Here is a 27960-nt window from a genome sequence, read left to right as displayed (position 1 = left end):
TTTTGTATATTGTACACAATGTCCTCTGAAGTCAAATGAGAAGTTTTGTGTGAGGAACCGATAAAAAAAATCCACTTCCTCTTTGCCGGAGCTCTAAAATCTGCATGTTTTAAAGGCGTCTATAGAATTGCATTGCTCAATATATTACATCACAGACAATTAGCGGAACTGAATCATGCAGTTACATGACTTGCATGTGACGTTGAACCTCATTTTCAGTGAATAGAAGAAAGACATTTAATACGTGCATGGAATGGGAAACGGGTGAGTAAATGATAGCAAATGTTCATTTCTGAGTGAATTCCTTTAATTTAGAGAAGGATGAATGACGTCACTGATAAGCGCTCATTTGAGCAAGACATACGGATCAGAAAGTCAGAACTTTAATGTGATTTATAACGCAAACCGTACCTGCTGCATCCTGCTTCTTGGAGACTTTAGCATCTTTGCTCTTCTTTGATTTCTGCAAAGTAAGAAAAAATAAGAATAGTTCATAACACAAAAAAGTGCTTTAAAAAAATGAAGTATAAAGGAAAGGGAATGTTTGTGCTCGTTCAGTCTGTTCTCTCCTCTCACTGAATTAGATCACGGAAATGGATTTATATTAATGGTGGTTTTTAACAGGGATGGGCGATGTCTTGTAAATTGGTATCATGCGATGTCTACACTGAAACATCATGATGGATGATGACATCGGGGGATTGCGTTTCAGTGTTAAGCTCCGTTAATGTGGTGTGGGTCTGGAGAAAGAGAGAACGCGCACGGAGTTGAAAGGGCTTGAATGAGGCGCGTTTGGGTTTAGATAAAACTACTACAGGATATAGCGCTGAAATATCATTACCACACAATATCCTGAGTGCTTGTGGTGTGATCCGCACTGCTGTTTTGACAATCTGCCCACTTTAGCTAGAAACAGGAAAATGGTGCCACCCGCCATTTGAATATCATTGGTTTAGTTTGAGTAAAACATCTAATTAGTTTGCCGTTTTTTGCACAATAAAATCGTAAACTTAAATTAGTTTAAATTGTGTTAGTTTAACTTTTTTTGAAAGTAATTTGTATTGTGATCTTGAACGACTTCATTATTTCCCGGGGGGGAAATCATGATGCCGGTGTCCTGATATTTCATCCTACCCGTCAGATTGTCCTACCAGGGCTTACTGCGCATGCGCACATCAATATTTAATATACATTTTTTAAATATTTACATAGTTTTAAAGTCATGCATATAAAATAATCCAAAAGCAGAGGTGACAGGATACAAACAGTCTTTAAAATGATAACTCAAAAACAAGGCAGTCTGTCGTTATGGCACACAGAACTGGAAAGGCAAACTCAGAAGTTGCAGAGATGTTCCTGTCTTGGAGAGGGATAATGACTGGACACCCGTGGAGGTGGAGGCTGTAACAAGGCCAGGAAAGGGGTCCGCAAAAGGCCCATATGTAGCCGAAACAGGGCACAGACAAGACTAGGCGCCAGGCTGAACCAGACAAACAAGATGAGTCTTCAAAACTTAATCAGGCATGGAGAAAACAGCAGCAGTATGGCATGACAAGAAACAATAATCCGAAAAGAAGCAGTGAGAGCAAACACTAGATAAAGGGTGAGCGCTAAGGACAAAGTGGGAACAGGTGTCATCGCAAAGCAGGTGCGGAAAGAGAGAGAGCACGAAGAGGTGTGTGGGTGTGTGTGTGTCAATCAGGAGAGAATAAAAGATAGAGAGAAGCAGGAAGAGAATAACCTAACATTTAAGCTAGGTTTAGGGTAGGCATGGATGCAAATAAAGCCTCAAATCACATGAATATGAAGCCTGTAGCACAATCAGATTTTTTGCCGTTGAATTGTGGTACCTACGGTTTTAATGGGACGTAGGAAAATCTGACAAGGTAGGACAAATCGACAGAACATCATTGTGATGTCTGCCAGCCATCGGCGATGGCATCGTCTATCGGCCCAACCCTAGTTTTTAATCAATCAAGCACATCCCAAACACCCCAACAACTCAAGCCATGAGCTTACTTTTGCAGTTTTAGCCTTTGATCGGCGCTCCTCCATGGTCTTCTGTAGCTTCTCCACATCCTCTTTAGTCCCATTCAGCACCACAAGGTCGTCTTCTTGGAAAGGATCCCCACACTATAAAAACACAATAATGACAAGAACATGAAAATTAATAAAAAATTTAATTACTGTTAAATGATTGGATTTGGCACAAAAAAACATGTATACATAACTAAAATAATAATAGTAAAAACAAAATAAAATACCATGATTAACCTCAACCAGTTTCAATCGACCAGACAAAAAACAAAAAAAAAATCAATTATGGAGCTAATTGGCCCTATCACACACCTGGAGCAATGCGACATCATTGCTAGTTTCAGCCCAACACAGTTATCATTCTCGCGTCACGTTGTTTAAATAGCAAATGCACACACGCCTATCTGTTCACCCATGGGCATGCTAGTCTGAAAACCAGGTGTGTTTAGGCGTCTTGTTGGCGTGTTGCTATTTTGAGGAAATAAAAACGACTGCACCATTGACCAACAAAAACCTGCTCTAAAGTCAATGCCGCAATATTTTTTGTTATTTAAAGAACGCGTAAGTATGCGTCTATTGGTGCTCTGCTTATTACACTCTCTGGAGAAGTGTTCAGTCTTTCCGCTCACAAATTCCACCATGTAAATAAATAGTGAATCTGCCATGGCGCGAGCACAACTGGCTTTTAAAGGGAATGGAAGATGAGACTCTGATGGGTTTATTGAATGTTAAAGGGTTAGTTCACCCAAAAATTAAAATTCTGTCAGTAATTACTCACCCTCATGTTGTTCCAACCATGTAAGACCTTCGTTCATCTTCGGAACATAATTTAGTATATTTTTGATGAAATCTGAGAGCTGTCTCACTCCTCCATAGGCTTTCAGAGGGAATGAAACTTGATGGCCCAGAATAGTAAGTAAAAACGTCATTTAAGGAGTCCAAATGACTACAGTGGCTCTGTATTAAGTCTATCATGCGACGAAAATACTTTTTGAGCGGAAAAACAACAAAAATAACGACTTTATCACACTATTATTGTTGTTCAATTTGAGCCTCTGACGAGAGTTCGCGGGAGTGCCACGACGCATGCGCGAGAACTGAGATTAACCCTACTCCGAAAGAGTGAGCAGCCAGTAACAAGTAGTAGTAGAAGAAGAACGCCGTAATCTCAGTTCTCGCGCATGCGTCGTGGCAAAGGAGTCATTGTTTCGCGAATCGGACATTAGCAGACGCGTTGTGTGAGCAGATGAAGCTGAGCTGAACAAACGCTCACTATCTGCACTTGTGCAGGGCGCGGAGAGGTAGGCTCGCGCAGGAAAGCGGCTCTTCCTCAGTTCTCCAGTTTCCGTTTGTAACACACTAGTGACATGTTCGCGAATGATTGCAATATAGGCGTATGTGCACGCGGGCGCACTTCCGGATTGCCGGTTGCCGATCGCACGCTAGAAGCAAAAACCGGCCGGTTCCGGTTTTTGGCCGGTCAACCGGTGCATCCCTAGAGGTACTTATTTTTTTAAGTGCAACAAAACAAAAGATGTTTGAGGCATGAGAAACCTTTACCACTGGGATCAACCTTTGCTGAAATGTTGCATGAGACTAAATGAGGCGTATGATTAATTCAAAGTTATGCTACACATGGAAATATTTTCATGACCATGCCTTGGAGAGAAGAAAAATCAATCAATGCATTTCAAAACAGTAGAAATTATAGCCTGGCTTAAATGGATAGTTCTCTAATAATGACTAAATCATTAGAGAACATCATTAGAGAATCATCGCAAATCCAAGATGGCTGCATGTCTTTCTGTCTGCTAGCTCTGTCTGTCCACTTTTAACTTTTTAAAGGATTTTAGGGCACCTTTCTGAGCAAAACTACCTCAACGAGGCGCTCAAGCAGGTGGACAAAATGTACATGAGTTCCGAAGGCTCCAACAAAGAGGACAAGATGGACAAGCACAGAAAGTGAGACTCGTTGAGTCGAGGTGGAACTGGATTGAACCATTTGGACGCAATAACCGTTTTTTTAGCGGAATGACTCGTCGTCGTTGTCGTAGTTCCCGTTCTGCTTTGTTTTCCGACATCAAACTCAAAGCACTTTCTCCTCCACAAAGACACAAACACATTTCAATGCTTAGCCTTTTTGAGAGAGAGAGAGAGAGAGAGAGAGAGAGAGAGAGAGAGTGAGAGAGAGTGAGTGAGTGTGAGAGTGTGAGAGAGAGTGAGAGAGAGAGAGAGAGAGAGAGAGAGAGAGAGAGTGAGAGAGAGAGAGTGAGTGTGAGAGTGTGAGAGTGAGTGAGTGTGAGAGTGAGTGTGAGAGAGTGAGAGAGAGTGTGAGAGAGTGTGTGAGAGAGAGAGAGAGAGAGAGAGAGAGAGAGAGTGTGTGTGAGAGAGTGTGAGAGAGTGTGTGAGAGTGTGAGAGTGAGAGAGAGAGAGTGTGAGAGTGAGAGAGAGAGAGAGAGTGTGTGTGTGAGAGAGAGAGAGAGAGAGAGAGAGAGAGAGTGAGAGAGAGAGAGAGAGAGAGAGAGAGAGTGTGTGAGAGAGTGTGAGAGAGTGTGAGAGAGTGTGAGAGTGTGAGAGTGAGAGAGTGTGAGAGTGAGAGAGAGAGAGTGTGAGAGTGAGAGAGAGAGAGAGAGAGAGAGAGAGAGAGAGAGAGAGAGAGAGAGAGAGAGAGAGAGAGAGAGAGAGAGAGAGAGAGAGAGAGAGAGAGAGAGAGAGAGAGAGAGAGAGAGAGAGAGAGAGAGAGAGAGAGAGATGTGTATCGGGCGATCCGACCAGGAAGTTGTCTCTCAGAGGGGAACTGCAAAGAGGAACTGTGTGTGTGTGTGTGTGTGGGGGGGGGGGAGAAAAATTCTCAAGAGCAATTTTTGGAGGGGACACAAATAAGTCAGTTTTTCTTTTCTCTGTCATTTTATCTGACCAACAACGCAAAGCGATATCGTTGTTTAAATATGCGTAAGGTTCACCACGCAGTCATATTATAATTATTAAATTATCTTGCGTCCTCAACATAGTATTTTATACTATGATATTCAGATATTCAATTGACCTATCGGTAAGCCTCTCCCATCGAACGCCGATGAGCCATAGAGAAACATTGGAAAATCCGAAGCTGTCATCGGTTTGATGGTGTTTATGCTACAAAAATGGTAAACGTCGTGCCTGAGGTACTGCAACACTGATTCCAGGGATCCTGAGAGGATTTTCTGGTTGTCATACTCTAATTAAGTTACTATTAAAGTTAGTAATTCCTTGCTAACGTACAAACCGACTAACTAGAACTAACTGTTCTCATGCATGTAGGTCAGAAACACGAAGGTCTACATTTCAGTGCATCTCTCCATATTATTAAACTGATTAAATGTGAATTTATGTAATCTTACCCTGCGGTACATGAACAGTGTTGATCCTGGATGTTATCATCTGCGATTGTAACAATAGGCTTCTCCCGTTTGCATTGAGATCTGTAAACCATCGCTTCCAAATTAATCTCACCATATTTATTTTATTCCCATTTTATTTCTGTGAGTTTAGATATGTTCAAAGGTCTGCATTATCTGTTTTATAAGGAGGACTACTATTTTGACGGGTGTTATAATCAACGGGTAGTAAAGGGAGAGCTCACACGCTGTTTATCGGAGTTGTTTTGCAGATACAAAGTTCACCAGTTATTAACTGCACCCCCGAAAAGACAAAAAGTCTGTGTATATGTTTGTTTACTGTGAGTGTTTTTGTGTAATTTGCTGTGTATGTTAATGGTAATGCCACGGAGAGAGGGCTAGAGAGAGAGAGTTTGTGAATGAGACGTTAAGGCGCACATATGCTTTGTTTGTTCAGCTCTTACGATGATTTTTTGAGTGAAAAACGATGTAATAAACTTCATAAACCATCAGTAAAGTTTGGCCATCATTCGGACGGGGTATACGCTACATTCTGTGTTCAAAAACATCTTGGGATAAGGTTTTCACACTGACAGCTGTACATTGTAAGATATAGCAATTCCGTTTGTTTGTCCGAGTTAGCAACAGTAACTAAGGGGGGCGGGGCTTACCGTTAGGTCAATTGGAGCAGGCCCTCTGATCTGCCGCTTATCATATTGAGCAAAACCCAACACAGATTTGACAGAGCGGCCGTGCTCATTTTACTTTCGGTTTAGAATTAGCGCCAAGCCGGGGGCGGGTTGCTTGAATTTTGGGTTTATTAGCCTATTATTCATAATGAAAAACAAAGCAAGAAAACAGTACAATGACACACTCCCTTAAATAGGCACTTTTACATTTCGCTTTGAAACCAAATCTTCCACGATCATCTTGTCTGTCAGCTCTTCGCTCTCGTGATGAATGAGATCTGACTCCTGCTGCTGGTCTGTGCGGCGACTCTCGTTCGGCTCGTGCTGTATTGAGCAGCAGAGGTGGACAGTAACGAAGTACATTTACTTGAGTACTGTACTTAAGTACACTTTTTGAGTATCTGTACTTTACTGAAGTATTATTTTTTTAGGGAAACTTTTACTTTAACTTCACTACATTTGAAAGACAAATATCGTACTTTTTACTCCACTACATTTCTATCAAGATCCTCGAAGTCAAAAGTCGTTTCTGTAGCAGCTTTGCAAGTCAGTGGATGATTTTTTTTTCTTCTTTAAAAGTGTTTTTTTTTTTTTTTTGCAAAATGTAAATGTCTGGGAGAAAGAGAAGCATAGACATATGGATGAATCTGAAAAAGCATGATGAAAGAGCTCAGTTCAGTCTGTTTTGTTGTGCCTCTGAGATGCCAGAGCACGAGTACTGAATAGAGCTTTCTTTTGTGTTTTTTTCGCACTTAAACAGACCAATACACACAAAATGTCACAATTTTCACTTTGGAAAGTATTCACGTAAACAAAGTTGATTATGTCTCAAGTGAACGTAAACAGTTGGGGGAATATCAGATGTGTATCAGTGTGTAGGATTTGTGCATTCAGCCTTAAAGTGACAGCAGCTTTGTAAAAAGCTTTGTAACTTTTAAGTATTTAAATTAGTTCAAGGTGGTCGTACGCTAGCATGTTGGACCATGATGGCATAGTGTGCATTTATACAACAATGCAACAATAATGAAATAATGCATTGACATAAAAAAGGAAATTTACTTTTGATACTTAAGTACTTTTAAAAGCAAGTACTTCTGTACTTTTACTTAAGTAAAACTAGTTTTTAACAACTTTCACTTGTAACAGAGTAATATTTGACCAGTGGTACTTTTACTTTTACTCGAGTAATGGAGTTGTGTACTTTGTCCACCTCTGTTGAGCAGACACGTTCCGTTTTTAAGTGTTGCTCTAACTGAATTAAGTGATATTATTACTATAAAAATGAAACCGACAGTGGCCCGGGACGGTGCAAGAGATGTTACCGGTGTTTTGTCTAATCTGTATTAAAGAGAAAATAACCACTTAATCTGATGTTTAAAGTGAATAAAATAGCCTTGACAGCTACTGGTGTTTCACAACTGCTGTCTGAAGAGCTTTGTTCTCTCCCCAAACTTGTGTGGTAGTTTTTTACGGTTTATGCGTAGTTGAGGTGTGCGGTGGATCAAACCACTGTGGGGCAAGGGAGGGACTCAAAATGTTTCTAAACCTAAAACAATTTTTTTGGTCCCTTTTGCGTTTGTATTGTTTTACTACTTACACATTTATTTTAAGTATATATCATTATATTATTTACAATACTCAGCATGGTTTTTAGGGGGGGGACAGCCCTCAGATTGGGGGGGTATTCTCAATATAATTCTCAATATAATATTGAACCGTTCGGTACGGCATTCACGGTTCAATACACGCTTGTGAATTGCGTTTTTTCCGGTCTAAATAATAATTTTTCTACACATTCTATCGTTTGCCTCCATCCCAATACTGAACAACGCGACATACATTCACATCACAAGTTAGTGGTAGAGTATTACTCACGGAACACTATAGTTATTCACAATCACGAAAGTTCATTATTTGCATGCGTTTTAAAACCTTGCCGGTTAAACATTTCATTCGCGTGTTTATGCACATGCAAACACGTGATTACTGGACTAAGTAGCCTTACTACGCTAATACTGTCAAATACACACAAGGTTAACATAAACACAGTCGGTTATGTCTAAAGTGAAAGTAAAATCGGCGTGTGTCTGTAGATGCGGGCAGGTCTTACATTTTCAGCAGCACAGCCTAGCGAACTCGCTGCAGCTTGTCCTGTAAAAGTATCTGGCCAGAATCATACTTGAGTAAAAGTAAAAAAGTACCACATTAAAATTGAACTTGAGTATTAAAAAAGTAAAAGTAGCGTAAAAGTAGCAGCAAGAATGAAAACGAGATTCTTCTTTAAGCTTTTAATCTCTAATAACATGAAGTGAATGAACCACATACAAGGTTTTATCCTGCTTTAGAACTGTTTGAAATTAATGGTATTTAATTATCAAACTATAAGACTACTAACATGCTACTCAAAGTTGTAAAACCCTGGCTTTAACTTGATGGATTTAACCTAATTTGATGTTTATCTGCTTATCTACAGGGCATCCAAGATGTAGGTGTCTTTGTTTCTTCAATAGAACACATGAAGATTTTTAACTCCAACAGTTGCAGTCTGTCAGTCGTATAATGCATGTGAATGGAAGCAAAATCTATGAGAGTAAAAAAAAAAAAAAGATGCACAGAGAAATCGCAGCTCGTGACGACACATTGATGTCCTAAGACACGAAACAATCGGTTTGTGCGAGAAACCGAACAGTATTTGTAAAAATGTTTTACCTCGAATACGTTCTATGTCCGACACCCGTTCAGCGCGCCATCACTTCCGGTAAGTGAGGTCAATGTACACAATCTGGCATAGAGATACATGCGAGAGATCACTTCCGGCACTCTGTCTGATCATTTGCCAGCAGCCATATCACCCTTTTGCCCAAGACTTGTTTCCCACTGAAGCTAAGCAGGGCTGAGCCTGGTCAGTATCCGGATGGGAGACCTCCCAGGGAAAACCAGGTGTCTGCTAGTAGATGTGTTAGTGAGGCCAGCAGGGGGCGCTCACCCTGTGGTCTGTATGGGTCCTAACGCCCCAGTAGGGGACACTATACTGTCAAAGAGCACCGTCCTTCAGATGAGACTTTAAACCGAGGTCCTGACTCTGTGGTCTTAAAAAAAATCCTAGGATGTCCTTCGGAAAAAGAGTAGGGGTGTAACCCCGGCATCCTGGCCAAATTGACCTCTGTGCCTTATGGCCTCCTAATCACCCTCCATTGGCTTCATCACTCCGCCTCCTCTCCACCATAAGCTGGTGTGTGGTGGGCGTTCTGCCGCAATATGGCTGCTGTCGCATCATCCAGGTGGATGCTGCACATTGGTGTTGTTGAGGAGATTTCCCCCTTCTATCCGCCTGTTTCTCCAGCAACCAATGGGTGCTGACCTACTTCCGCTTTCCGGTATTGTGTTTCCTGTAGAATGAAGTGATCTCCAAAAAAGAAGTACTTTTTGACTGTAAATAAAATTGTAAGGAGTAAAAAGTACTTTTTTTTCTTTTAATTAAGTAAAAGTAAATGTACTGATTTTTAATTGTACTCAAGTAAAGTAAAAATCCCCAAAAATAATACTTAAGTACAGTAATCAAGCAAAATTACTCAAGTACTTTACACCTCTGCACGCACGGTTCAAAATCAGTATGAGAGCTGGCTGGCACGCAGGTCTTCTTGTGCTTGGATGGTTTAAAGTCATATTAAAATGCACGCAAAGGAATTGATGAGAGGAAACCAAAACCTGAATTTAAGTATCTGATTCGCAACCCTAGTGACAAAACAGGACATAAAGCAGGTATTAGATTGTTGTACAAATCAGGTATATCGGCTTTGCCTGAAAAACAGAAAAAAATGTGGCACAGATGACTAAGTTAACTGAAAGCCAAACACACACACACACACACACACACACAATCATGAACGATGAGGCATTCAGCAGCAGCTATTGTCTTGTACTGGCACGCACAAAAGCGCTAATCTCTCGCTGATCAGCAAACACAGACCATCGGCCCTTGGGCTCACATCAGGTCAGATCATTTATCTCTCTGTGCTCAAGTGGGGAAAAAAAAGGAGGTAATGCATCTGGAATCATATTTATCTGGAAACCATGTGCCTGATGAAGAGAACACGAGGTGGAGAGGGCAAACAGAGAAGAAATGGATGAAGGTAAAAATGGAGAGAGCAACACATCGGCTAATCAAAAGAAACTAAATTTGGGTGATGCTTTAAATGGTGTCCATTTCAGTTTCATTTCGACTACTTTTTCCTGATCAATGCCCATTGTTTTGCGTTAATTTAAATTCTGGTCTGTTATTTACACAAAGCTACTTCATATGAACTGCTAAAGTAGTTGTATGGGCTATTTTAGCTGGGGGGGGGGGGGGGGGGGGGTTTCAGTCTTTGTTCACATTCATTAAAGAAGATTATAGAATGTTGACAGAATTTTCATTTTGTGCATGATAGCAACTATTCCCTTAAGAATCAAACTAATTAGCAACTAAATCCCCAAAGCCGTTCACTAGGAAAGGCAAGCCTGAAACCATAATATGTTGTATGTGGATAAACCAGTTCTGAACATTGGGTAAGAGAACTGGCAAGGCATTGTTAATGCCATGCTTCATGACAATAATTCCTCTGAGAAAAGAGACGCGGGGGTGTTAAAGAGCAAAAGAGGTGCAAATTGCTGTTTGAGCTGGACCAACCATTATTCAGCTCCTTACGCTCCTCCTCTCCTCTCACGGGGAGTGTTACTGAGCAGCCAAACCACACAGTCGCGGGAGGACGGCGACGACATCATAACAACGACGGCTCACACCCATAGCAGCTTCCTTTCTCAGAAAGGCAGACGCACTGACAGTAAGTGCCTGCCGGTGGATTTGTAGTCACAGCGGAGCACGTTAGATAGAGGTAATGTGGAAGTCAGCGTACCCGAGAGCATTTGTGAATGTTTAATCTCATTTCCCATTAACAGGAGTGGATACGGCTCGAGCTAACAAGGTAGGGTCACTTTGAGTCATGGATTTATTGGGCTGTGTCTAAAAACACTTGATGTTTATGTTTCAGAAAACCAAAACATGTGTATAGTATAGAGCCTGTGAAAAGGTTCTGTTTTCCTTGTAGCTATACAATACATACTGCATTTAAAAGCTGGTTATACACTATTGGTATAACAACAAACTGACAACCTGTTGAAGCATAATGTCTTCCCATCAGCACGTTGTTCCCGCATTAAATCGATACAAATCTGCTGATCTGTGCTTGTGCATTTACCTTTGTAAACGTAGCAGGTGCTTTACAAGTCGGCTAACAACTACTCAGACAGTTAGAAAATTACATGAATCATTGTTTCAATACAAAGCACTGAGAATGCATCACCAATAAAAACCTTACAACTAGCACAGCACAGGTGTTTTTCTATTCAAAGTGGTCAAAAATATTGATATTTTGATATGCATCAATACTGGAAACTCTGAAACGGTTCCCATACTCCTTTTATGCCGTAATGATACACCGATACCAGCTGTGCGTTCTCACTCTCCCTTCTCTCCGACAGCGAATTGACACACACACCAGCATCTTCTCACTCACTCGTCTCATTCGCTGCGGTTGAATAGTGCTTGTACTGTGCATCATTTTAGTCATTACTCACACCAAAAATCGCGTGCACCACTGACCTATATAACTGACGTTCTCATAAAGCCACCACTTAGGTTATGTTCACACTTGGCACGTTTGGTTCGATTGAAACTTTGAATAAGTGTGAAAGCTGCCATACGAAGCCTGGTGCGCACCAAATCGAAAGCTTCCAAAACGAACTCTGCTGCGGTTCAACTGAAATATGAACGCAACACAGACCAAAGACACGTAAACGAACCAAAGACAGGAAGGACATATCAGTTTTTTTTCCGTCATAGTCGTGATGTTGCCATCACAGTTTGGTACAGGGGTCTCCTCACAGCAGATCTTGGTTTGTGTGTGACAGAGGGATTCCTGCGGCTGTTTTGACTCCTTTACACATTTTATAAGCTCTTCACGAGTTCAAAACACCATCACATGTAGGTTCCGCACATACAACGAGCAGATTTATCCCAGGACACAGCATTGATTTGGATGTTCGGTAAGTTCCTTCTTAAAATGGGCAATACATCAAAAGCAGACCAATCAGGTTGTGAATGTATCCCTATGCCTTTAGGTTCAGTATCTTTTGGTTTCGATGATAATTTTTTTTTTGGAGTGGGTCCAGACCGAACAAACCAATCTACTGTGAATACACCCTCAAACAGCTCGTGAGTGCCAAATTTACTTCTTTTTCATGGCTTATTTGCGCTTTTAACGGTCAAACGCATACAAAATTATGTCAAAATGCTCATCTTACCAAGTATTCAGGTAAATACAGTCAGTTTTAGAATGTAAAAAGTTGAAAAATAAATTGCATGTTGTGTAACATTATCTGCGCACAAGCTCTTAAAGTGACAGCAGCCTAATAAACCTCTTATTAATCAAAGAACAAAAGAGAGAAAATCACTCACTGCTCTTGACTGAATAACTTTTCTAACTTTAATTGTAAGCATTAATCTGTATTTAATTTTTACATGAAAACTATCCAGAGTTATTTTACATTTGATTACTTTAATTTCTGTAGAATTTCTAATGTGAATACTACTGTTAAACCCACCTGAAAAAACTTAAAAGACATGTTTATTCATGTTGTCTCTCTATTCACTTGCATTTATTTGTGCGATCGTTTGCAATTTGTTTATTTGTTCTTATTTTGTTACTGACTGCTGACTGTTTTTGTAAATGTAGTTCAATGGTTCAAATAAAGCCTAATAAAATTATGAGATAATACCAAGTTATCTGCATGGCGGTATCGAAATGGTATCGAATATCGATATTTTGCAAGGCGTCGTACAGAGGTTGGAAATTCTAGTATCGTGACAACACTAATTCAAAGTGCCTGAAATATTCATACACAACTAGGTACAAATTTAAAGTTCAGGTTTCATTTAAACACTGCCTTAATTAATTATTCCGAGATATAAAATGGTTTACTTATGATCTCATAAAGATTTGATTTAGATGTTTCAATTTACTACGCAACAATTACAGAACAAAAAAAAATCTAAATGAATTAATCAGTTCATCTGTGCAAATGTGCTTTAAAAAAAAAGAAAAAGATTTTAAATCATGTTTGACAACTAGCTAACACTTTGAACTGTCACAAAATGGTGTTGAGGATGCATATCTCCTAAAACAGATCACTTGATATCTACATAACACCATTAGCGAAACCACAGCATCAGGAAATGCTGATCTATTTACTGAAGCAGCCAGCATCAATATGAATACCACAAACTCTATGGAGAATAATGAGTTGATCTTTCAATGATAAAATGTATTGATAAAATCGTTTTAGCTGTCAGCGTCTGTTTTACATTATAATCCTATGGAGTAAACCGTGTTTTCAAAAAAAGTTGTGAGTGCTTTTTTAACCGGCAACGCCGATGTCTTTCTGCAGCTCAGCACGTCTTTTCAAGTTGAAAAAAGTTAAACTTTTCTGATAAAATCGCCCTACGTCAAGCGCCTTTTTTTGACAACTGACCAATGACAAGCGAGTAGCGAGACCTGACTCGTTTTCATAACAACAAGAATAAAGGAGAAGGTGCCAGTAGATCGACTGAACAGCAGTAGCAGGTCTTCATCCAACATCATCCAACCGGAGCTCCTGGACTAAATTACTTTAAGCACCATACGGTTTTCTTCCCCGTTTAATGTCGTGCACCAACAAACATCGCTGTGAACCGACATTCTCCTCCCCGTTAACTTCAGAAGCCAATGCAAAAGCCAACTTTCTCTTTCGACATTTTGTACCTGCACCACACAGCGCTCTTGTTGCAGCAGCTGTTGTTATAACAACCCACAAAACTACGCCCTTGGTTGCTATTTAGAACCAAACGCTGCCAGCTTTTTTGTTTGTTTTACTAAAAGAGCGCTTGTCAACATTTTCTTGCAAGTGTGAACACAGCCTTAAATGATTTAAGTGTAATCAAAAAGGTCTATTGCTTCATCCCCCACCTTTGATTTGTCATTTAGTTTGTTGCAATACACCCTAACCATATTTAGCTGTGACGTACACACAAACAATGTGATCTATATGATGATTATATATTAGATGATTTCTGAATCATTCATGTGACACTGAAGTAATCATGCTGAAAATTACACGTTACACCTTTTCATAAAAGACTTTTCAATTATAATAATATTCCACATATATTACCGTTTTACTGTATTTTTAATCACATAAATGCAGCTATTGTGAGCACTATCTTTGGTGAAACTCATAGGCACACCTTGTGAAGAAATGTTATGTCATACAGTGCTATAATCCAAAAGTTGTTCTTAAAATCCCACTTCAGCATTTTTACAATCCTCTGGATGGCTTTAAACTCATTTTGAAAGTCATCACCATATCTTAATCTTCTAAACACTACATGATGCTGATAGAACGGTGTGTGCTTTGCATTATTTAAGGTGACAATGGACCACGTCAGCGTGCTTTATAAGCCCCCGCGGGTTCATTAACCAACTTACATTACCAAGACAAAACTGATATCCACAGCTCCTCTGTGTCCAGCAACTGGGACTTTTACCAGATCTCATAGTGAATGCAGATCTCTGGGGTGCTATTAAAAGGAACCCGGAGGGTTGTTGCGCTTAGAAAAGAGTGACACAAGAGAGTAATATCCAGAGGGAGAAGACGTTTGTAATCTTACTGAGATATGAAGGCAGTCGTTGTCACTGTCAAAGACTATGATAGGGGTTTTCATCACTATGATGCGTCATTATGAGAGATAAAACGCTCCTGAATAATGGAGACATTCTGTTCAAAAACACTGCAGATGTTTCTGCGTGTACTTAATGATTATTTCTGTCCATGAATTCTCAACACAACTCAGATAGTGGAGCCAAATCATGCATCTCCTCTAAAGCTGCTCAGGAGTTTAATGTTCATTATTCACCTTTATGTCATTGTCTGAAAGCTGAATTAGACTATTCTGTTTGTTTAGTGTATGTTTAGATGTTTATTAGCTTAAAATTATTATTATAATTTTTTTTAAATTACTTAAATGACAAAAAAACGTGGTAACACTAAAATACGTTACATTAATGCAATACAAATACAAAATAATAAGCAATACTTTTACAACATATATACATATTAATGTAAGTTACATATTATGTACATAATGGGAACATTTGAAGCTGTATAAATTAAAGTAATATAATGCATTTTAAATTAATGTTATAAGGAATAAACTTAAATTAACATTAAACAATTCTGTAATAAATCAACAAAAATAATTAAATAAATGTTGGTAAAGTGTGACAGGTCTCCTGTTGTTCCTGCTACGGCCGGCCAGTGGGTGTGGCTGGGAGACTCGGCAAGTGAACTTTGACCACCTGTTCTTCCCTCTATAGAGCTTAGGCTTTGTTGGCGCGGTATTGTTGCTTACTCTTGTTTGCTTTGTTCTTCGATTCTGTTATTCATTTAAACTTGGTTCTGTCTGATGTCCTGATTTATCAGGTGTCTGACAGAAATGGTGTTTGATTGTGTCGATTTCTCCTTCTATTTAAATGAATAAACCTTTTTTATTGCAACTATACCAACCTGACCTCGTCCTCCATTTCATTTGTCACGGCTTTGAGCCGGTCGTGACAAATGTAGGGGCTCGTCTTTAAATGTAGTATTCGTTAAATATTTGGTTTTGTACGTTTTTGGAGGATATAGTGGTTTTCTGGTTGCTTCGCGGGAGCTCGGCTTCGGTAAGTATTGGCTACTATTTGTATATTTGAGGGGAAGTTTATTGTTGGACATGCTTTTCCCTGGCTAGGTTAAGCGGGGAACCCTTAACGGGATGCTCCAATCTTTTTTTTATTTTATTTTTGTTGGTACGGTGAAAGCAATTAGAGCAGTTGTCTCGGGAATACGTCCGTGTTTTGAAACGCTGGTTTACAGTGTATAAAGACCCACTGCAAGTAACTGTACGAAGATTAGGGATGAGTTTAGATGGTTTTGAAACTTAATTAGAGGGAACTGTTTATCCAATTTCTTCCCCTCAAATATTTTTTTTGAAAGTTAAGCCATGTTTGTCTTTCACAATGGCCTCAAAGGTTGAGGAATTTATTAGTGCTCTGTCTGAAGGGTTGTTAAATGATTTGACTACGGATCAATAAGTATAACTTGCAGATCACTATAAAATTTACCTGATAAGCCAAGATAAACGTTTAAAAGACAACATTAAATCCCACGAAGTTGGGGTTTTAGAGTCTCAATCTCTGGTAGGTGAGTCAGATTTTGTTAATACGACGTCTACAATGTCTCATCTAACATTTGAACAACAAAAACAATTGTTGTCAATTCAATTTGAGATGAAAGAAAATGTTAGAAGCGCAAAATCATGTTGGGATGTCTAAAGTTGAGGTCCAACAACAATGGCTTGATCTTGAACCTTAACGTTTAGATCTGATAAAAGATGCTAAACTTCCTTTAACTGGAGGTGTAGAATCATTCATGATGGATCAGTCAGATTGTGTACTGATTACCAAAAGCTAAACGCTGTAAGAAAAACTGATTTGTTTCCATTGCCTCGAATTAAGGACTGTATTGATCAGGTGGGAAACGTTAAATTCGTTAGCAAGTTTGATCTACTCAAAGGTTATTGGCAAGTACCTTTAACTGAAAGAGCTTGAGAAATTTCTTGCATTGTACTGTCCGGATTATTTTAGTATAAGGTTACGAGGTTATTAAGGTTATTATTAATTATATAAGGTTATTCGGATTGAGTAACGCTCCCGCAACTTTCCAGTGTTTAATTAATCGAGTTATTCCTGTTTTGCATATTTGGATGACGTCGTTGTGTAAAGTCAAACTTGTGATGAACATTGAGTTCCAATTAGAGCACTGTTTGATTGATTTGTGAAGGCAAATTTGACTGTTAATTTGTTAAAAATGTGAGTTTGCCACAGTAGTTTATTTAGGGAAAGTGTTTGGGCAAGGCCAAGTGCGCCCTGTCCGTGCAAAAGTAGAAGCGATAGATAACTACACTACTCCTAACACCAAGAAAGAATGCATGTGATTTCTTGGAGTGGTTGGGTTTTAATGTTGTTTTTGTAGAAATGTTTCTACAGTGGTGGCCCCCTTGACAAATGTATTGCGGGGAGAAATAGACTTTTGCTGGACTTCGGGTTGTCAGCAAGCATTTGAAAAAGTAAAAATGCTCTTTACCGAGGGACCTTTTTTTATTTAAAAAAATTTGCGTTTCAGTTGCAAGTAGATGCCAGCAATGTGGGTGCTGGTGCAGTCCTGTTACAGACTTCTGAAGATGGCATTGATCATCCAAGTTGGCTTCTTTTCTAGAAAGTTTAATTGTTACCAACCTAATTTTTCTTCAACCTAATTATTCACTTTGAAGTGTATGTGGGTTCATCTGAGGGACCTCTGGTGGTTTTTACTGATCACAACCCTTTAGTTTTTCTTCACTCGTTAAAGAACCCCAACCAAAGGTTAATGAGGTGGTGCTTATTTCTACAGTGATACCTGTTAGATATTCGCTACATTAAAGGCTCAGAGAATATAACTGCTGATACCTTATCGCGTATCCATATAGCCAAAGGATTGTAGGATTTGTCCTATATTCCTTGTCTTTGTCTCTGTTCTTTTCTTAATTTGCTTCCTAGGCGCCAAGGTTGCTGGAAGGAGTTGGAGAGTTAAGACTGGTTGAGATTTGCGAGCTGAATGGAATCCTGTCACTTGTTAAAATCTTGCTAATGTTAAAACTTTTATTTGTTTAAAGCACACTTTTTTATTTTTTATGTTTGGTTACACTATTTTAAGGTGTCATTGTTACAGTGTAACTATATATTTAAGTACTGAGTAATATTACGTAACTACATGTACTTACTATAGGGTTAGGGTAGGATTAGGTTGATGGTTAGTTGCATGTAATTATGCATAATTTTCTGTTATTACTATGGTAAATACGTGTAACATATGTAACAAGGACACTGCAAAATAAAGTGTTACCAAATGTTTATTATTTGAGCTACACTACTGTTTAAAATTTGGGATCAAAGTTGTTTACTTCAAGGAAATTATTGCTTTTATTAAGCAATAAATTGATCAAAAGTGATCAAAACATTGATTTAAAAATGTTTCTTGAGGATCTTGTGACTGAAGACTTCAGTAATGATGCTGAAGAATCAGCTTTGATCACAGGAATAAATTACATTATAAAATAGAAATGGAAAATGCAAGAGATGTTTTAAATTACAAATATTATAAATCACAATATGGCTGTTTTTTAACTAAAAAAACAGCATAGGTGAGCATAAGATACTTTTTTTTAACTCTTAAAGATCCCAAAACTTTTGAACAGTGTCCCTTAGAGTTAGGACTACTTTTCTAGGTAAAAGATTATCGAACGTAAGCATTATCGAACTGGTTCCTGTAAACCAACTGTTATGCAAACACATCGACAGCATAATAAAACAACTGACTTAATGATTAACAGAAAGGAAACTATAAATATTTGAATATTTATCCCTAGTTGAAATAACAGCTTCTCTGATTATTTTGCTCTTCTGTTCCGTTTTAGGAGGTCTATAGCTGCTTTTCAGATGTTGGACTATTATGGTCCAGCTTGAGAACACCAAGTGCAGTTTTCTCTTCTGCCTTGGCATCTGTATCCTAATATGTTCTGCCATCTACCTGAAAGCCAAAATATCCAACGCACCTCTTCCTACAAATAACTCGAGCAGCCAATCTCCAGCCTCCAAGGTCTGTGGCATTCTTCCACCCTCAACTCCTGGGTTTAAATTGCAGCGACAAGACTGTAATAAAATCAGCTATGAGCCTAAACCGGACACAAACTGCACTATATTGCCGTCAAAGCTGCACTTCATTATGGCACCGCTGAGCAAAGAAGAGGAAGCCTTTCCTTTGGCTTTCATCATCACCATACACAAAGAGCTGGAAACGTTTGTGCGTCTGCTGAGAGCCATCTACGCGCCGCAGAACGTCTACTGCATACACGTCGACGATAAAGCGCCGGAAGAATACAAGACAAGCATCCGAAACATATCGGAGTGCTTCTCAAACGTCTTCCTGACGTCCGTCAACGAAAAGGTGACCTACGCTGGCTTTTCCCGTCTGCAGGCTGACATCAACTGCATGAAAGACCTGGTGAAGTCTCCCATAAAATGGAGGAGAGTTATAAATTTGTGCGGCCAGGACTTCCCTATCCAGAGCAACCTGGAGTTAGTCCGGTACATGCAAGGATCCGAATGGAAAGACAAGAACATGACGCCGGGAGTCAAGCAGCCGTCCACTATGAAGCACAGGACAGAGCTTCAGTACATGGAGGTAAAGGGCACCCATGTGGCACCAAAGGGCAAAGGTCAAAAGAAGGGACCACCTCCACACAATCTAACAATTTACTTCGGCACTGCTTATTACTCTTTGACGAGACCGTTTGTGGAGTTTGTCCTCAGCGACCCAGTGGCCAAAGACTTGCTGGAGTGGTCTAGAGACACCTTCAGTCCAGATGAGCATTACTGGGTGACACTAAATCACATGAAGGGTAAGCCAAAAATGCAATAATCAGCCTCAAAATAACAATCAAATATGAGACAAATTCTGCAGTAAAGCAGCTCTAAAAAGACAATAGTGTTTAATTCAGTTCAATAACAGTAACTGGGTTTCCATCCAAACGTGAAGCGGATCTTTTCAAAGTTTGCAAAACTGAAAAAACAAACAAGTGCGAATTAGATGCGTTTCGGTGGTATTAGTAACTTAGTAACCAACAGTAAGGCCCGGTTTCACAGACAGGGCTTAGACTAAGCCAGGATTAGGCCTTAGTTCAATTAGGACATATAAGTAACTTTTATAAACGTGCCCAAGAAAAAAAACATTACTGGTGTGCATCTTGAGACAAAACAATGCCACTGACATATTTTAAGATTTGTCAGTGCAAGATTCTTTCAGTTAAAATAGCTCAAACATGCATTTTAGTCTAGGATTAGCTTAAGCATTGTCTGTGAAACCGGGGGTAAATAAAACACCCTCAGCTTAACCTTAACATGAAAAACACTTAGCGTAGCTAGAGAACATGGTTTAAACAGAGCAAACTTGGTAAACGGCAAACTAATAAAAAAAGCAGAGTCCAGAATATGAATGTAACGCGTTTAATTACATGTTAAGCGTTTTCCTCTCATAGAAAACGCGTATAATGAGGCTTAAATGGCCCCACGGTTAATGTTTGCAATGTCAGAATTTATTCGTCAAATGCATTTCCATCTCCCATTATTTACATGAACTCTTTTTCGCACAAGTCAAAAAACATCTCAAGCGAGTGTAAAAAAATCAATGGATGTTTTTTGCAAAATTTTGCGTTTCCATCACTCGTTTCTGATGCGATACTTCCAAATGCGCTATAGTGTCAATGCTGTAAAATTCATCAGTTATGAAACCAATTTAGCGGAGTCATAAAGTAGCTCCACAAAAAGACAATAGTGTCATCATGCAGCTACATTTAGCTCAAGAGTTGTTCTCATATGATAGTGTCAGTGTAGTCGATAATTATAGCATGGGTGTTTTTTAAAAGCGCTGTTAACTCAGTGTTAGTTCCAGAAGTGATTTCAGAGAATAGATATTGAGAAGCATTATTGATGACAGATATTCAGGAAGCAAATAATCTCCAAATCTATGAAACACAGGACAGAGCTCCACCTCCACACAATCGAACAATTTACTTCGGCACTGCTTTTTATACTTTGACGAGACCGTTTGTGGAGTTTTATCTTAAAAACTGATTGTGTCAGTGTAGTCAATAATCATAAAAAAATCATAAGCATAGGTGGTTTTTAAAAGCGCTGCGGACAGAGTGTTAGTTCCAGTACGTGATTTTAGATCAAGCAAAGCAATATTGATGACAGATTACTGTTCAGAAGCATATAATCTCCAAATCATAAAACTCATCTTCCGTGTTTTTTAGAAGCACCTGGCAGCTATGTAGACGGTGGATGGGAAGGTAATGTCCGTGCAATCAAATGGAGGGACCAAGAAGGAACAGCACACCAGGGCTGTAAAGGTACAAACACTTCTTTACTAAAATAATCGCATTTATTTCTAGCGGTGGGAATCTTTAGGCACCTCAAGATCTGACTCCAGATTTACTAGGAGCTTGCGCCAGCACAAACCTTTTGCTGTTAAAAAAACTACTAGTCAGGATTTACTAGAGAAACGCAGTGAGAAAGTTTTGAAGAAAAGACGTGCAGCTGAACATATTGCATATGTATTTGTAGTGGTTTCCCTTTCATACGGCAAATGTATGGGAGGAGAGCATTTAAATAAATCATGCAACGTGATTTACCAAGGTTTGCAGTAGTCAATTTACTGGTATTTGCAGCATTAATAAAGCATGTATATTTTGCGATAGTTGCTGTAGGAGGAGGAACTGCAGAGAAAGGGAGAGATTTTTTTCCACTGGTGTTTATTTACGTGGAATGCCAGAGGATGACGTTCTCTGAACATATCATTAGCCAAGCCACATTATTTTTAATGAACTGATGTGTTAGGTGTTTACCTGTGAGCTCATTATCACCTCTCTGGGTTTTTTTGACACCTAAGCTAATTTGCGCTGCTCTTGGTAGACTGCGTTGGTTATAATGGAGATTAGCTGCTGCATCTGTGTGCTTTAATTTGCACATCATCAGAAGATTCACCCGCAAAACTTTCCACTCCCATCTGCGCTTTTATGAGATTGTGGTCTCACGCTAATTTGCTCTGTTTCGTTTCCCAAATTTCATTTTTCCGTTTTCCTGGATTCCATTTTTTTGACCCCATTTTAATGGTTGAATTAAATGTGAGTAATTTTAGTCTAATTAATTGAAATAATTGAATCATTAAATTTCTTAAAAGTTTAACAAAAATTACAAATGACAACATTATACAAATTCTAAAAATACGTTTGGATTTTATTTTTACCAAATTCTGTTCTAAGTTTTCTGTATTCCATTTTAATGGTTTGATTAAATTTGAATAATCAAAAAGCATGTATAATTAATTGAATTCATAAAAACAATACTTTATTATATTTCTAAGAAAAGTGTATTTCCGAAATTCTGAGTTTTTTTAATTTTCTGGCAATCAAATTAAAGCATAAAACATTAATTTAATGTATCTTTTAATCATATGAAATTAAACTTTTTGTCAAACAAAGTGCTGCACAAAAAATTTATATATTTAAATAACCTATTACTATTATTATTATTATTTTTTATGTAAATAAGTTCTACTGTACAACAGTAAAACAGTGCGAGCGTCACGCGTGCTTCTGTCTCTCTCTCTGTGTGTGTGTGTGTGTGTGTGTGTGTGTGTGTGTGTGTGTGTGTGTGTGTGTGTGTGTGTGTGTGTGTGTGTGTGTGTGTGTGTGAGGGGGAAACGAAATGAAAGACATGCAAAACATGCAGGAATCATATTTAAATAATCTTTTTGCGGTTTAATATTCACAGACACTAGTAAATGCATTGCAATCAGATTTTAGTGTACTGTACTGCTTTTTATTTATTTATCAAATTCAGTTTTTATGACTGGATTCTGCAATTCTGTGTTTTCTGCATTGTGGAAATCAAAGGGCCTTAGTTTTGTCCTGTCTTTAAGACACAAGTACTAACTCTATATACATTAATTCTGCATTATAAAAGCATTTAGTGATGCAAATTCATTTAACCGCATAAATGCAGGCTTAAGTTCAGGTGATGCATCAGAGAATAATTTTTTTTCTCCTACCCCTATTTACTTCAGGTTGAGCCAATCGAATCAATTCCTCTTTTGCACAGACTTCCCAACAACAGACTGTATTTTACATAGGGTTGCAACCTCGTGTGTATTGTGTATAGAGAGGACTCAACTCCTGCGAGGACTTTAGATGACTGAAATCAACACGCACCCATGTTCATCTCTATATACCTATTCATTAACAACATGTATTCTTATTTCACTTATTTCTGTGCCATAGTTATAATATTGATTAATAATAGATAGTTAGCTAATCTGTGTGCTTTGTATATGTGCATTTCTGAAATGTACAAATCAATTTAAATTGTAATGTAGATGCATTTTCCGTGAAGCTGCTCTGAAACGATATGTATCGTGAAAAGCACTATACAAATAAATTTGAATTGAAATGAAATTATTGACATCAAAACCACTGTTTGTTTCTACAGGACAATACATCAGAGATATCTGCGTTTTCGGGATTGGCGATTTACCATGGATTATCGAAAGCGAGTCTATGTTTGCTAATAAATTTGAGACCGCAAGTTTCCCAGAGGCCCTGGATTGTCTGGAACTGTGGCACAGGCAAAAAGTTCTGCAGCACGCTTCAGTTTCCATTCAGCCATCATGGCATCTCACCACAGACGTGGAAGTCACCAACAGCACTCTTACTTTAACACCAGGGGACTGTGTCTGAGTAAGCATTACCAAAATGACAAAGAAAGAGAATCGTTTACAGACTTGTCAACTTGCGGTACAACTCATATATGGTATAAATGAAGGAAGGATCAGCAGAAACCATTTCTGCTTTACAGTGTAGATGTTTTTTATGTGAGTGTTGATTAATGAAACTGGTGTAATGTCAGTAATAGTGACAGATCTATTTATTTTTATTTATTAAATGCGTAATAATAATGCACTGTTTCTCAATCGGAAAAACTGTAGCGGAATAAAATTCCTTTGAAATGGAAAAATACAGGATATAAGTACTGCTATTCAATTTGTTGTAAAACTGTAAAGAGAGAAGCCTCGTTATTTGTTTGGATTTAAAGAAATGTAATCTTAAATGTATTATGTAAAAGGTCAAATTTAAATTATAAATTAATATATTTCTTTTAAAAAAGCATTAAACAGCCAAAAAAAAAATACTTTTTTTTATATAAGAGTGGTCAAAAGGATATTGTCAATTATTTTATATTGTGATATGAACAGTGATCGACCAAAAATGTTGAAAATATTGTGATTTTATTTTTCACTTGCATAGACTCTCCCTTACAAGTGAGCAAACATCATTATGGCATGTCACTGTAATACTCTCATAATGTAAGCCTTGTTTTAATGTGTACATTTCCATGCAAGATCATGCTCTAAAGTGGTGAATATTGTGAAATTGTGATCTCAATACTGTTCACATATTTTCAGTGCAGTCATTGATTCGACTGATGAAACCCCAGCTGTATAAGCACTTTTATTTCCACTGTTGTCTTAATAAATGTGCCTCTTTAATAACTTCTGGAAATTCTCTGTTACAACATGGAGCCCATGTGAATTATACTAGGCGAATACTAGGCGATGCTGACACTATATACACACACCCATTAACATTTACATCACGCCCAATGTCAGACATTTAGTCAAACATACAGTCGAGGTCAGAATAATTGGCACCCTTGGTAAAATATGATCAAAATCCAACCTTTCATTGAAGTAAACCTAGAGAAATCACATTATGAAATAAATGTTTTTCTCTAATACATGCTGGCCACAATTATAGTTATCGCTGGAAATTATTATGAGTAAAATATCTCTGAATATATTTCCCTTCATATTCACATTTTTAGCACACCATGGTGACCAGGAACATGGAATTGTCAAGCTTTCACAGAAGTATAAATATGAGGAAACACAAAAGGCCAAATTCCCTTAAATCATCCATCACAATGAGTAAAACCAAAGAATATAGTTCTGATGTGCAGCAAAAGATTGTTGAGCTTCACAAAAAAGAAAGCGGCTGTAAGAAAATGGCTAAAGCGTTGAAACGTCCTGCATTTATACTAGGGCTGGGTATCGATTCGCAAGCTCTCAAACCTATTAAATTACCATTAAAAAAACCTAACTTTTTGCTAAACACAGTTCTCTACATTAGACACATCTCTCAAAACTAACAGCTCTTGTGTTTCATTTAGAAAACACTGGGAAATAATTGTGGTATTTAAATGGCAATTACATACACCCAACAATCATGTGTCTCCTGAACCCTGTGTTTTCAGAAAGAAATGATTGTACCCTCTTGCATTTCTGTACTGTAAATATATCTAATTGAACCACTTAGATATCAAAACTCAGTGTTTTGAGAAACAAATACATTTCTGACCCATTAATTTCTGTTTATTTGGTAAATATATACTGAATGTGCAACAAGCCACCTTTATTTCTGTAGCACAATACAGATTGTTTCAAAGTAGCTTCACAATAGTAACAAATTCAGCTGTAAAGCTGCTCTAACAAGCCAATAATGTCATTATTTAGCTCAAGTCAGTTCAGTGTTGATCCAGTTCAGTTCAATAACTAGTTTATCAAATGTGCATACATACTGTATATACAGTGTATTTGTGCACATGCACGTGTGAGTGCTATGACAAACTTCTGTGTGCTCCGCTGCACAACGAACAAGCACTTTTGCAAGAGATTTTGAATCGTGAGTGTTTTGTTTGTAGAGTTTTGAGAAATGGAGCCGTAGTTTCAGGAAAATGCGTGTAGGCAATTAAAAACAAAAAAACAACCGAGTTCCAACCAACAGGAAATGCTACAAATCTGCCTTGCAGAGGACACGTGTCTATATTGTCTTAATGCACGGTGAGGAGGAGAGTCTGAGTAGCTAAAGACTCTCCAAGGATCACAACTGGAGAATCGCAGAAAATAGTTAAATTTGAGAAATATCCTCTGCTTACATCCTAAAATAAACTCCAGCATACTCAGTTCAAACGGGACCGAATTCTGTGGTCAGATGAAACTAAAAAAAGAGCTTTTTGGCAACAAAACCCACCTTATGACTTTGGTGCAAACAGGGATAATTTTATTTATTTTTTTAAGTATCCACGCGGTTAAAGCTGGAGTCCGTAACTTTTTTTGGGATAAAAATGATCCAAAACCAATTTGAGCAAGTACATAACCAGTGTTCAAGATGATCTCCTTACCTTAGCCCGATTCACAACAGAAAGCTTCTAATTATGTTTTATAATTTGAGTGGTACTGGTGGATTTTCGCGGGAAATTCGAGCATGTCTTTGCGTCTTTACGTCACATCTGTATACATAAAGGAATCCAGCTAGTAGTAGTAGTAGTAGTAGTAATATCACATGTGAGGATGCTGCAGGTGGCGGATCATTTATAGCCTTTTCTCACAGCAGCTGGAACAATTAAAACTTATCGTTTTGATGGTGGATTGTAATCCAGAAAGGTCCAAATGACAATTATCAGTGACAACTGTAGATTCACCCGTAGTCAAAAGCAAAAGATTAGACTGTATAGAAATTGAAATCTACAGGTAACGCTAATACACACTAAATACACAGTCACGCAATTCTGATGTTAACATTAACAATTTGGGAACAATAACAATATTTTTCAGTTTGATGTGGTATGAGCCAAGCGATCATTAGATTTAATCACCGTTGGTCACACGATTTATTGTACTTTTTTTTTTTCAGTTGATCACAACAAAAGTGGCAGACATGTTACTTGTTCAGATGACATTTTGCAGGGAAAATTCTTATTTTGGTCATAAATTCTTCCGCGCTGAGGAGCCGTGCCGATGCACAACTCACATAAATAAGATAATTTCCGCATATAATTGCAGGATTCAAACAGAGATGGCGACAAAGAGGCAAAACTTACGGACTGCAGCTTTAAATATACTGTCTCTGCTAGAAATCTTATAATGAACCATGGTTGGATCTTTCTATCAGGACAATGATCTAAAACAAACATCAAAATCAACACAAGAATGGGTCACTGAGCAGCACAAAATTAAGGGCCTGGCATGGCCGCCCCAGTCCCCTGACATGAACCCAAGAAAACTGAAGAGGACAGTGTATCAACATGGACTCAAGCCATTTTTTAGTCCACAAGATGGGATTTGAGCGGATTGAACATGATTTGGGCCTAAAATTAAATGAATGGCCATATATTAACACCAAAGTAGTTTATTGTCGTTTTTTGGCTGTAATAAGTTTTATGTTTAACCATTTCTTGGTCAATATTAGCATTAGCATGTTAACACTAAGTAGTGAAGTAGTGTTGGACTGAAGTAGTGATGGACTATTTGGGTAGTAGAGACTCAAAATCAAGTGTTAAATTAAGTAAAATTGCCTAATTTTCCGTTGAACATAGGCCGAAACAGTCTGTTGGGCGACCTGAATTTGCATATGCAAATCACTCCTCTAAAACTGCTTAAATCATTAAAATAGGTCATTTATTTATGATGTATTAAATGTAAATGTAAGTTTAAATTTAAGATTAAAATGTAAGTACACTTTGTAGTTGTCTTCTACAACACTGGATGAACATAAAATTAGTTTAATCTCAAAACATTATTATTTATAAAAAAAGTAATTATAAATAAAAAAAACCTGTATCAGTACTTTTTCCATGACATAAATCTTAAAATCCAGTAAATTAAATACTCTAAAAATGAAAGGCACTTAATTCCAGTCGATTTATTTTGCATGAGAAAATCTTTGGTCATATCACACATTCTTCATATTTGCATATTGCATTGCATGCTCATCTCTCCTGCTTTCGCTAAAACCTCTTTACTCTGAACCCAACAAACACACACCTGAAGTAAACCTTTGCTGTTATTGTTCAATCTCTTTACCGGTTACACAACACTCCACAAACACAGCACCTTCTCTTGCTTTTCCTCTGACCTGATTACCCTTGTGCTAAGAAAAAGACTCGCACCTTCCTCTCTCTCTTTCTCTTTTTCCCTTCACCCTGTCAACCTACTTTAGAGCTCTTTTAAATATCGTCTCATCCGGTCTTCTCTGA

The 27960-nt window shown here is 38.2% G+C and overlaps 2 protein-coding genes across 8 annotated transcripts in view; one reads left to right on the top strand and one right to left on the bottom strand.

Moving 5' to 3' along the window:
- Positions 1–27960, bottom strand: part of rtf2 (replication termination factor 2) — a 65686-nt gene that overhangs the window by 12669 nt on the left and 25057 nt on the right. For both annotated transcript variants that reach the window (XM_079840307.1, XM_079840308.1), the window contains exons 6-7: positions 2020–2133; positions 412–463 (exon numbers count right to left, since the gene is read on the bottom strand). In XM_079840307.1, the coding sequence (XP_079696433.1) occupies positions 412–463; positions 2020–2133 (166 nt within the window). The remainder of the gene's footprint in view (positions 1–411; positions 464–2019; positions 2134–27960) is intronic.
- gcnt7 (glucosaminyl (N-acetyl) transferase family member 7) lies at positions 211–24425 on the top strand. Of its 6 annotated transcripts, none has more exons than XM_079840303.1 (4): positions 211–264; positions 18729–19712; positions 21126–21221; positions 23359–24425. In XM_079840303.1, exons 2-4 carry the CDS (start codon positions 18764–18766, stop codon positions 23604–23606), a joined length of 1293 nt encoding a protein of 430 aa, XP_079696429.1. In that variant the 5' UTR covers positions 211–264; positions 18729–18763; the 3' UTR covers positions 23607–24425. The 6 variants fall into 6 exon arrangements, with proteins under 6 accessions (XP_079696429.1, XP_079696432.1, XP_079696427.1 ...); XM_079840306.1 differs by lacking the exon at positions 211–264 and adding an exon at positions 9965–10236 and having other exon boundaries at positions 23359–24413; XM_079840301.1 differs by lacking the exon at positions 211–264 and adding an exon at positions 10825–11067 and having other exon boundaries at positions 23359–24413.

The sequence above is a fragment of the Gobio gobio genome (genome assembly GCF_949357685.1).
Source record: "Gobio gobio genome assembly, chromosome: 17".
Lineage (NCBI taxonomy): Eukaryota > Metazoa > Chordata > Actinopteri > Cypriniformes > Gobionidae > Gobio > Gobio gobio.
This window is presented reverse-complemented; position numbering and strand designations above follow the sequence as displayed.